Source organism: Candida dubliniensis, chromosome 7 (assembly GCF_000026945.1).
Source record: "Candida dubliniensis CD36 chromosome 7, complete sequence".
Classification (NCBI taxonomy): Eukaryota; Fungi; Ascomycota; class Pichiomycetes; order Serinales; family Debaryomycetaceae; genus Candida; species Candida dubliniensis.
In genome coordinates, this window is record NC_012866.1 from 733,489 (window position 1) to 745,819 (window position 12,331).

Below are 12,331 nucleotides of genomic sequence, written 5' to 3' on the forward strand. Positions count from 1 at the left end.
AAGTTTTATAGTTGAATTCTGATTTATGGTAAAACTTCTTTCCAAATATCCATTTACTTTTCATTAGAGATTTTTAGTTGTATTTATAAGATGGGTTGCTGTTATTTTGTCTATTTTGAGTATCGTAACGACATTAAGCTTTCTGACAACCGCTTCACGTTTTCCCTAGGCCAATTTTCATCAGAGACACTGGTAATGATGCGCGAGAATCATTCAGCTATTTGGCAGCTGTTGATATTTTCTTCTTAGATCCTCTATTCCAAAAAAAAGAAAGGGTTAAATAGAGTTCTATTTTCAGGGGGGGATTATTTTCTATAACACCTTGTCAGCTAGCTCATACATAGCCACCTGAAACAATAGGTCGTGCATGTCCTGCCAACTCCCCAGTAGAATAATCCTTTATCATAACATTTGCTCGGAAGGAAGCAAAGACTATTTGTAGCGTTGCGTTGTACACATAGATTGTGCTTACAATCCTTAATTAAACGAGTGCGGCAAAACTCACTTAATGTACTACTAATATTTTTGTTAATTGGTTTACACGTTACAGTATTTCCAGAAAAAAAAAAAAGGAGCAGTCTTTTGTGATCACCCAATTCTTTTTTTTTTTTTATCAACAGCCATGTCAGCTAACTTACAAACAAGACTAGAGAACTCACTCAACGATATATTAAAGGCCTCAGGGTACATCTTCGAAATAATCAACCATAACAAAAAGCAAAGCAATTTGATAACTGGCCCCAACAATGAACTAATCCAACAATCGATCATACAACAACTAAGCGACCACATTCAAGGGTTTAATGATATCTTAGACCAAACAGTTTCCAAATTTAATGATGCAAAGTGGTGTGTCGCCGTTATGATTGAGAACAAACAAAAGCTCGAAGAGGAAACGGAAAGGCAAAAACGGGAGGCAGAAGCTAGGCGGTTGAAAGAAGAAATGGAAGCGAAAAAGAAGGCCGAAGAAGAAGCAGCAGCAAAAGCAGCAGCAGAGGCACGAGCTAAAGAAGAAGAAGCAAGAGCAGCTGCGCGTGCCAAAGAAGAGGAAGCAAGAGCAGCTGCAATGGCAAAAATGGAAGAAGTAGCAGCAAAAGCAAAAGCGGCAATGGAACAAGAAAAGAAAGAGAAGGAAGCATTGAGAAAGAAGCAAGAAGAAGAAGAAGAAGCACAGAGGAAAAAGCTAGAACAACAAAAAAGAGAGAACCAGGCCCCAAAGTTTGACAATTTTGATGAATTCATTGGATTCGACATAAACGATATGCCCAATGGTGACGAGACCATCGATGAAGATATGTTGTCAAATATCAACTACGAGGATCTCGGCTTGGATGACCCCATGCAGGGATCTTCTAGCACCTTGCAAGCACAATCCATGAGCGACACCCCAATCGGAAAGACAAGCGATAAGGTCGCCAATATGGACTTAGACATGAACAATTTATTGGAGAACGATGAACTGATATTGGACGGCTTGAATATGACCTTGCTTGATGGAGGCTTGGATGGGGACAATAGCAACAACGACAATCAAGTCAATGAAGAGTTTGATGTAGATAGCTTCTTGAACCAATTTGGTAATTGATGTGTAGGGTAGTGGGTAAAAGCGTTTCTTTACCATCAACCATTTGTATTTCAAGTATAAGCAACATTATATTCAATTTAGTACAACTCCATGTAACATGTACATTTACCTTGTTTGTTATTCCGATCGTATTTGAGACTACTACAGAGAATATATCCCACCAGATTTTTTAGAGTCTAGTATTGTCTGAGGAAGAGATACGGACAACATCATTTGTTAGACTTACTCTTGGTTGTGGTCATCTGTGGGCTTTTATGAGGGTGAACAATCAGTTCAATTTTCTGTCCAAATTAATCTTTTACAAATCTCACTCCAAGTCTTGGTCGGGTCCCTCTTTTGACATCTTTGCAAAACTTGTTACCGGAGTCAACGCCAGCTACTCCATCATCCAGCACAAGAAGAACTAAAGATTGGTGCAGACTCACCTGTTTTCAAGAATTCGTAGACTTAGAAGCTCACCTCCCCTTCGATCTACTATTCCTATCCATCAATTGTCGGTCCAAAATATATAGAATGGCCATAAGTCATCACCAATGAAAACAGCGACACAAAAAGCGATGTATAGATTATATAGAGAATAAAAAAAAAATCACCACCAAAGAATAATGACCTAGCCGAAAATCGAACTCCAGACCTTTTCCGTGTGAAGAAAACGTGATACATATGTGAAGAAAAAAAAAAGAGAATTAAGCTGAGCTTGCGATACACGCAATTTGAGATGCCCAGTGCATTATTAGTCCAACAGTTATTGTTGTTTTTCAATTAACCTTGATTATGGGGAAAAGTACAAACAAACCAGTAGTAACAAAGCTACTGTTAGATAGATCCCTATCTATAATCAACAAGAAGATTAGCACGGTTCCATTTTATGATGCAGTTCATATCATTAAACCAGTATCTCAGAATAACAACAAGAACAGTGGTGATGAAGATAGGATACCTTTTGATTGTTTAAATACTAGTACAACCTTGATTTCCAATTGCACTAACTTATACCAAATCATTTTAAACGAATACACCCAAAAGTTCAAGCATAATAACGAAGAGAGCAAAAATAACAGTTACAGAAGTCATATCGTGGCCATACCGATGGAAAATATCCCCAATGGAGAATATCATGGGAATAAATTGATATTCAATGGCAATAGTAGAATAATTGAATTATGGATTAATAATGATTCTTTTATGAAAATCCCCAATTTGAAAAATAAATATGATAATAATAAGAAGAAGACAAAATGTGGAAAAGAAGGACAATTTATTAAATTATCGAAAATTACATCAAATTTGAGACATGACGAGTTTATGATGAAATATAAAATCAATTTGACCGTAAATCCTTCGATCCAATTGATTGAATCAGAATTGAAATACATTATTGAGTTGTTATTTAATGATGTTCAATGTCTCATATATAATGATCAACAACCACCACAACTGCCAGAAGATGAAAATAAGATGGATATAGATAATCATGTTAATGGGAATTCCACCAGTGAAAACATTTTCAAGATTATTAAATATCCTGAACTACTACCAATGATAAATCTTGAACATTATGACCACTACCTACAAACACAACAAGGATTTGGTTTAGATGAATTTGAAGAATATGAATTATTAACATTATTCACTAATTTTAACTATAATCAGAATATTCTCAAAGATCAATATTATAATGATTTACCAAATTTCAACAATAATCATAATAATCATCAGGAAGACGTCAATGAACTTTACGTTTGTTCAAAACATAGTTTATTTAATGTTTTGTCACAGGTTTTATCATTAGAAACCTTTATTGATTGGCAAATAATTAGTTTCCATTATCGTGATAAATATCATTTGTTAATTTATAAAAGCTTATCGAACAATAATGATATCCATATCTATGAAGTTGATAAAAGAAACCAATAAATAATGGTTCATTATTTAAAAATACTGGCACCTGTCAAATAGATACATTTATTATTATATACACATGATAGGGATATTTTGACATACATATTTTTAATATATACAAGATTAAACAAATAAATAACAATAAAACACACCATCGTCATCATAAACTTCGTAGGAACATAAATACAAAAAAAAAAAAGAAAAAACAACCGGACATAATCAAATTGAGCACAGCACAATTCAAACTCAACAAACAAACCAGTTACGAGAAATCTTTAAATAATTCATCGAGTGGAACATTCTCAAATAAATTATTCACATCAATCAACGTATTTGGAAGATTGGGTATAGGATTGAATAAACCATTTGTACCAGCTCCACTGGCATTATTAGTGTAATTAACATTACCCATGTCATTACCTCCACTAGTTAACTCAGATCCTTGTCCAAGTGACGCATTTGCAACATTCACACCAGGAGTATTTGATACTTGAGAAGCCGCCATATTTGATTGATCAAATTGGAAACTTGTTGTCCAATTACCACTACCACCAAACTGGGTATTTCCTGGTGTCCCAATAGCATCTTGATTCTTTAAATTCATCATTTGCAACCAAATACTATCAATCTCATCATTGGTTTTGTAATCATTGATGTCAACATCAGAACTGGTATTTGATGCCATTGAAGTTTGGTCATTTGAAAGGTTTGTATCGCCAAACAGACTTTGATCGTTGTATGAATACTGAGTGTTAGCTCCAGTGTCATTCCATGAATGACTTTGGAATTGAGCTTGAGCTTGAATTTGAATTTGAGTTTGAGTTTGTTGCTGCTGCTGCTGCTGCTGCTGTTGTTGTTGTTGTTGTTGTTGTTGTTGTTGTTGCGATGTATGCTGGTACAGCAGATGACTATACAGCTTTTGGAGCACTTTCTTATTATGAGACTTATTTTCCATCAGTTTTTGATGCAATTTCCTTAATCTTTTCAGTTCTCTCACTCTTTTCAATGAACTTTCTAATATATATATCAATTCAGTAACCATTTCTGTTGAATATCCATTGTGCACAGATTTCGGCTTATAACTCTCAAAAAACTTCTCTGTTATCATTGAACCAATAAAGTTTTGCGCTTTCGTCACTCTCCAGGCATAATAATAACGATTGGACAATTTCGCTAAGCCACATCTAAATATTTCACGGCATTCAATCAACAAATCACTACATTTGACTAGCTTATTAAAATATAACTTATACTCCTCATCTTCGTTCGCATCAGAGTTCATCCGAGTGTTATGATCATATCGAATTTTCAACATTCTAATACGGTACATGAGACGAAGATAAACGGCTGCAATAACAATTAATGACTTATGAGCCACTGACTCGTATCCTGGAATGGCAATAATATCAGAACCTGAGTTGAACACATCATTTGTATTGGTCACATACTCGGTAAAGTATGGCATGGTTTGAAAAATGGTAGTGACAAACATCTTTTTCAAATAAAAAAACGACAATTCAACATTTTGCTTGGTTTCATAATAATTGAAAATATGCATATATATGGACACCATAAAGAGGTTAGCGGAAAAAAATATCTTTTTCTTTAATGTTGCAGGCATTGAGTTTTTAGAATCTTCTGATTGGGACTTCAAGTTTCTATATCTATCCTTAAAATGATTTTCCATCAATTCCATTTTCTTACTCAAATCAATCATCTTAACCTCGCCTTTAACTCGAAGAATCATATTCAAAAGTTCACATAAAGGGTTATATGTGCTTTCAAGATTCGGGAAACAACTACTAGCCACTTTCTCAACTTCAACATCAATCACGTTTTCGTTACCAGGAACATAGAAAGGTATTTTAGTATCAAAGGAATCAACATTAACACAAAGCATGCTGCCACTACCCATCGCATTGCCAAAATCTTGAACAAGAACCATGTACCAAATTTTCCTTCCCAAATTGTTCAATTTTTGATCTTTAGAGGAATCAGGAACAATATCTGGGTCTCTGTGCAATCCTAAAGAATAAGCCATTTGCACCAACATACCAGTGAAAATTTGGGAATCACCCCCATCAATACCGTCACCATCTTCTGGAGAAACCTGGTGATAAATTCTTGTAAGTAATGCTAATTGCATCAATGTCATGTTGCAGTTCCTCATAATGTTAAATTGGTTGAAGCATTCTTGGGCAATATTAACGACATCAAGATTAATTGGGTTATTCAATAAAAATTTGACTTGTTGGGCTTTAGGCGATGGATCTTCAGTAGTGAAATAATTCTCATTAATAGACAAATCATACGAGAATAACGAAATATAACTTAAGCGAAGAACAAGTAGTAAAATCCCCAAATAAGCAAAATCCAACTTTTTCTCAATTTTAACACTCACTTGAGATGCAGAATAATCTTCAGGACCAATCAACTTTTGCAATTCTTCTTTCAACACAACTTCATCAAGAATAGGCATCGCAGGGTACAAATGGGTAAAAAATCTCTTAAATAATAACCAAATGATTTCCTGCTTTGGTAATACCAATCTGATTTTTTCAACAAGCTCCAATTCCTGATCTAATCCTCCTCGATAAAACAGTAAGCCGAGGCACAACGCCTTTTGATTCAATGACTTCTGTGATTGTGAATTGGTCTTCAAATGGGTTATACTGGCAGGGGTTGGAGGCTTTTTGGGATCCTTTTCCACAGTATCTCTAAATGGTCGCAAATTGTCTTGCCCTTCGTCATATATAGCCTTTTCAATAAAGTCTTTATCCACTTGAGGGGCATTATCGGAAATAGCTAACATCCTTGTGCGGATCTGTTCTTTTACAATATGAATATGAGCCCAAAGAGTACTCATGGCATTATCTGCTTTTGTTAAAGCTACCCAACTCAATGGTCCATGATTTCGTTTCTGAAGAGGCTCTTTATCCGTCGTTCCATTATAACCTCGATAAAAATTGATTGTTTCGGTATCAGAAGCCACAGGATTTATACCCAATAATGAAGTCAGCTCAATAGGAGTGTTTGTAAGCGAAGGAATATAATACGGTTTCTGACTATGTACTGAATCGTTTGGGCTACAACTTGAACTGCTGACAACATTATTGTTAGTCTGTGCCGTATCTTTTTTCAGTAGTAGTGTATCCTCCAATGACTTGAGTTTCTCCTTTAAGAATGATAATTCGTTATGCACAATAGCAGAACCTCCACCAACAGTTGTGGAAGTCTGGAATAACGTGGGACAAATTTCATTATTATTTACGTTGACACCAGTGCTGTCGTTATTTTTGGAAATGTTTGGTTCAAATACGTAAGGGTTTGCATATGTCATGCTACTGGGGATTGATGTTGCGGCTGATGCAAAACTAATTGAACTGCCATTACTACCCACACTACCGTTTGTATCATTCGTATTAGTAACCTCCGATTTAATTGAACTTAGCTTTTTCTTTTTGGGTTTGGGTACCTCTGTATTATGTTCCGAATAAACACAGGGGAACTTTTTATATTTAACACACATAGAACATGGATTACCAAGATCACATTTGACTTTTCTACGCTTGCAAAAATCACAAACTTTTGAGGATCTGCGTCTTTTTTGACCCATGGTGGAAAACTAATTCAGGATTCACGTCTTATTCGAGCTGCTAATAAATTCTGTGATTAGTAATAAGGGAATGACAAGCGTTGCTAACCTTTTTGAGGCCTATTAAGGGATGCTTCTGGTGTACGCTTCTTTTATTATTTTCCTTAACTTTATTATCTTCCCTATGGTTATTATTATAAGTTTAATTTCACTCTAGTTATTTCTTGGATTGGTTACTTGTTGTTTATTTTTTTTTTTTAAGAAAAATATATGACCCTTGGAAGCCGTAACTAACGACAAATTGAGAACGTGACTCTGTTTGAGGGATGAAATAAAATAAGCAACTGAAGTTTTCAACGGAAGTGAGCAGAGGTATAAGCTTCAATATGATGCAATTGATGCTGTATTAGCAAAAATATCGGACAACAATTGATGAATGAAACAAAAAGAAAAATTATAATAACAAGTATAAAAAAGAAATTGATAAACTCTTGGTGAAGTGGCGATACTCTAAAAGAACAAAGCTTAAAAATGCAAGAAGCAAAAGGAAGAGACAGAAGGAAAGAAAAAAGAAAAATAAAATCTTCTGTAACTCTTAATGGAAAATTGAGAGTTCGGAGGTGGTGAAACTTCCAAGTATTTATATGTATGCAATAGATAAAATCTTACGTCAGCAACAACTTGTAGTACCATGATTTTATCTGTAAGTTTAGCTTAAACGTTAAAAAAAAGAAAGATCGATTATTATGATAATGGTGACACTAAACAAAGCCTCCTTGTAGACTATTATTTAGTTAGTATAAAAAACAATAACTACAAAAGTTGAAGTTTCAATACACACACCACGACGAACAACTGTATACGAACTATTATTGTCCTTTGCTTTTAAACTTTTCAAACAGTTTCTCCGATTTCAAACTCTCAATTCTGGAGAATAGACGAAACCATCTAAAAGCGGCTGAGTCATTCACAAATTAATAGTGGGAGTAATAAAATACCTCCGCCCTCCACCCCCCTGGTCCTCAAGTTGTTCGAGGCTAGACCTTTCCACAAGTGTAAATTGTGTTTAATAGACTATTTTAATTGAATAAGAGAATTACTAATCAATCATTATTAATCGTTGTTATATTTAGCTTAAACTACCTAGAAGAAAAACAATACTAAAATTAAACTTCCTTCCAAGTCATCAATACTAGAAATTAAGTCCATATACATGTATTTTCCCACAATTCATTGACTCACAGTGGTGGTAAATTGTGAATATGAATAGCTCCGATTTATCCCTTTCCTTTGCTTTATATTAAGCAGTGGAACTTAAACAACTGTTTATTTTTTTTACTTATAGCTCGATTAGTAATCGCTTGGAAATCGGTTTAATTTAGTGTTATCAGTGACGTGCATAAATCAATAAGAGTTTTGCTATCTAAATTTTTAGTTTTTCATAGCTGAAATGTTCACTGGCCTCGATATTTCAATAGGCTTTTAATAGAACTGAAACAGAGGGGTTTCTAAACTAATGCAAATGATATAGGAAGAGTGTTACAACATTACCGACAGAAACATCAACTATCGACTTAGTAGTAGTAGTGCCTAAATCTTCAAACAAGAAAATATGAACGCAACTATAATCACAAAACACCGAACATTGGCAGTAATAACCGAACCTTAGTGTTTGTTCTCTAGCCCAAACAGGAAGCATGGAATTAGTCATTGAAGATTTAAATTCTTTTCTTTTTGGTTTGTATGTCATTGCCGTTTAACTGTAGTGCGGCCAATACTATAAACAAGTGCTAGTTAATCAAGAGTCATTCATTTGCTCTATTTTTCGTCGCCGTGTGCAAATTCCACTTAGGCTTGTTTTGTTAGCTTAACAAAATTCCGATTTATCACAAATCTTAAGAATAAACGTGAAAAAAAAAAAGAAAAATGCAAGATGCATTCTCTATTTGACTTTGACGATGCTAGTGAATATTATGTGACATAGCGGTAGCAGGTGGCTGATTTGTTAATTACTAATAAAAAAGACCGTTGATGCAGCCAAGAATTGAAAAACATGGAGAACCATGCACGAAATGAATTCTGCCAACTCTCCTCAAAATATCGGTTGATTCCGCCCACCCTAGTTTACGTCAACATTTTTCTTGAGAAACAACAACAAATTTCAATTTCAGTTTTAAATGGACAGTGAGCCTCTTTTTCTCTTCCTTTTTAATTCAATTTATTTAACAATCACTGTATTAGCATTGTTATAAATAGACAATGTATAGTACATTTCGGACATACATGTCCCAAAGAGTCATGTAATGATAAATGTATTCCGTTTTTCTAAACTCCGTTTCTCTTTTTCGGCGAAATTACTAATTCTGGAAAACTCGCTTCTAGTTTTGAGAACAGAAAATGTTGCAATAAACAAAGTCCACTATCACCAATTCAACAAGTACACTCATGCTACACTCTTCTCTTGCCTCCAGCATTGTAAAGAATGAGTGGCTACCATAAATTATTATTGAAGAGACACGGACACACTTCAAAAATGCCAGGTAGTGTGTGGAATCAATGTATATACAGAAGTTCAGAAGCTGCCAAAAACATGGAAAGCGCCACCAGGTTGACTGTTATTTTGTTTTATGGAAATATAAAAGATTAATAATTGTATAGACTTGCCCATATATTGGCATTTGAAATAAAACATAGAGTTACAACGTAAAAATTCGTCTTATAATTCTTCATTCTATTATGTCAACCATACCTTCATTTTCACTCACTCCCTTTATCCAACAATACACTACCTTTATCGCACCACTGAGACAAAGCGCCAACTAAAGAGAACGAGAAAAATGGAGAATAAGCTGATAAAGAGAAATAGTAATAATTGATTGGTTATCAATTGGTTTTCCCTGATACATTATTGTTTTAGCTTGTATTTACACTCCTAATCGCCATCTATAGTTACAAGGAAATAATTATTGGCCATGACACTTGATGAATTGAAGTTACAATTAATTGTTAAATCTCTACATGAATTAGGTTGTGACCAACTAGCAACTGAATTAATATCTCAACTCAAAAAGAATAATTCATTGAATGAACAACCTGGAGATGAATTGCACAATTGGATTTTAGAACAACTACGAATAAGAAATTATACTGAATTGGATAATTACTTTCGTAGTTTAATAAATGATAAGAATGGGTTAAATCAAGTCGCCAAAACTATCAACTATCAAGGAGATAATATGGGTTCAATTTTATCAATATTGTTATATTTAATTAGAAGAGCAAATTATCTTGATGTAATTAAACTGCTGGATGGTTTAACTGAAAATGAGAAATTGAATTATGTCACCAAGGAATTGTTACCATTATTAGATTGTGTTGGCATCGACGATAGCAAGATGGAAGATATTGGTAGTGTTATAGATGTACGAATCTTGCAACTATTATCTAAAGAAAAGGAATCGAAATTGTTATTAGACAATACTTGTACGATTGACGAGTATTTTTTCGAATTACCAATGGATACTATTTATTCATTGAATCAATTTATATTTCATAAATTGTTTAATGGTACCATTTTCAATCTTCTAACTACAGATTCATTAGCCAACACCCCTGACCTAGCAACCATAATTCAACAGGCGGCCAAATATCAACAATCTCAATCACCATTTTATTTGCCACCAAGAACGAAACAAGAACGGAAAAAAGCTTCCTTACCACTTCCTCTGAAACGATTTCATGATAATTTTAATGGTAATACTACCACTTTATTGCATACTCTTACTTATCATAAAGATGAAGTTTGGTTTGTTAAGTTCTCCCCTTCAGGAAAATTTTTGGTAACTGGTTCATTAGATGGAAGATTGGTGTTGTATGATGTATTGAATAATTTCCAGTTGATTAAAATTTTGGAACCAACTATGGCGGCAGACAATTCTGCGTTTAGTCCAATATCAACTAGACCAACTCTGAGCAAGAATAATAAGGCAGTTATCTATTGCTGTTGGGATCCTAAGGAACAGTATATTGTCAGCTGTTGTTTAGATACGGTGATTCGTGTTTGGTCAGTTGGGGATATTCATAAAAGAAGAATCACTAGAAGTGAAACCAATACTATAACTGATTACAAATTAATCACTTGCTTTACTTTGGCCCCTGATATTAAAACTTGGACTTGTGAATTTTTGCCAGAAAATAGAAAATTATCCAGCGATTTAAGTAGACAGTCAGATTCTCCTCAATTTATTGTGGGATCGCCTGACAAAGTTTTAAAAATATTTGATTGTAATGGTATTGAATTATTTGATTTTTATGGCAATATAGAAGATGAAGATGAACGTGAAAATGAACAAAGTTCCCAGAACCAAGCTGCTGACACTTCATTGAAGCCGAGCTTGCAACAACAACTGCTGCTGCTTGCATCCTCAACAACTTCACAAACACATGATGAGAGTACCACTGCTACTGAAGAAGCAAATAAACGTGATGACATTTCAATGAAAGATACAGATGAATCGTCATCGCCCAAAGTCCGAACATATAAAACCAGTCTCGAAAGCAATTTCAATCGAATCAATGATTTAGTAATCACCAATAATGGAAAGATTTTAATAACTTTGAATGATCATCAATTACATTTTTATACCATTCCTGATACTTTAGGTGAAGAAGCGACTACCCGTCGTATCTGTAATATTCATTTCAAAGGACGTCTTACATCTTGTTCAATATCTCATAATGGGAAATATTTATTAATAAGTTCAGCTCCAGAAGAATTGCAAGTATGGGACTTATCACCATTACTAGCTAATGAAAGTAATCGACCAATCTTGTATCGTAAATATCTTGGCCATACTCAAAGTTCTTATATTGTTCGATCAACATTAGGATATTTGAATGAAGACAATGATCAAGAAGAATTGGTGTTAACAGGAAGTGATCATGGATATATTTATTTTTGGAAGTTTACTACTGGCCAATTGATTACGAGAATTAAAGGCCATGTGGGGTTATGCAATGGAGTGGATTGGAATAGAAATGGAATGGTTATTAAAGGAAAAGATTATGGGAAAATTTGGGCTAGTGTTGGCGATGATAAATTAGTGAAAATTTGGGGTTCCAAATAATCAAAGAGTATTACTGTTACCTAATAAGATGAATATAAGTATTTTTATATGCATAATTTTTTTTTTTTCCCTTTTAACTATATATAGAAAAGAAGAAACCTAGTATAATAATATTTGTTTTGT

General features: G+C 34.1%; 4 protein-coding genes across 4 annotated transcripts; 3 read left to right on the plus strand and 1 right to left on the minus strand. All coding sequences in view use genetic code 12, as the record gives it.

Moving 5' to 3' along the window:
- Positions 1 to 622: 622 nt before the first annotated feature.
- CD36_72860 (CTA2 subfamily 1 protein 5 orthologue, putative) lies at positions 623 to 1,585 on the plus strand (the record flags this gene model as incomplete). The annotated part of the gene is made up of 1 exon (XM_002421452.1): positions 623 to 1,585. The coding sequence occupies one exon, from the start codon at positions 623 to 625 to the stop codon at positions 1,583 to 1,585; it is 963 nt and encodes a 320-aa protein (XP_002421497.1).
- Positions 1,586 to 2,359: 774 nt separating this feature from the next.
- On the plus strand, positions 2,360 to 3,502 carry CD36_72870 (conserved hypothetical protein; the record flags this gene model as incomplete). The annotated part of the gene is made up of 1 exon (XM_002421453.1): positions 2,360 to 3,502. One exon carries the CDS (start codon positions 2,360 to 2,362, stop codon positions 3,500 to 3,502), a length of 1,143 nt encoding a protein of 380 aa, XP_002421498.1.
- A 247-nt stretch (positions 3,503 to 3,749) lies between these two features.
- Positions 3,750 to 7,103, minus strand: CD36_72880 (fungal zinc cluster transcription factor, putative; the record flags this gene model as incomplete). The annotated part of the gene is made up of 1 exon (XM_002421454.1): positions 3,750 to 7,103. The coding sequence occupies one exon, from the start codon at positions 7,101 to 7,103 to the stop codon at positions 3,750 to 3,752; it is 3,354 nt and encodes a 1,117-aa protein (XP_002421499.1).
- A 2,951-nt stretch (positions 7,104 to 10,054) lies between these two features.
- On the plus strand, positions 10,055 to 12,208 carry CD36_72890 (glucose-induced degradation protein, putative; the record flags this gene model as incomplete). The annotated part of the gene is made up of 1 exon (XM_002421455.1): positions 10,055 to 12,208. One exon carries the CDS (start codon positions 10,055 to 10,057, stop codon positions 12,206 to 12,208), a length of 2,154 nt encoding a protein of 717 aa, XP_002421500.1.
- Between the last annotated feature and the right edge of the window lie 123 nt (positions 12,209 to 12,331).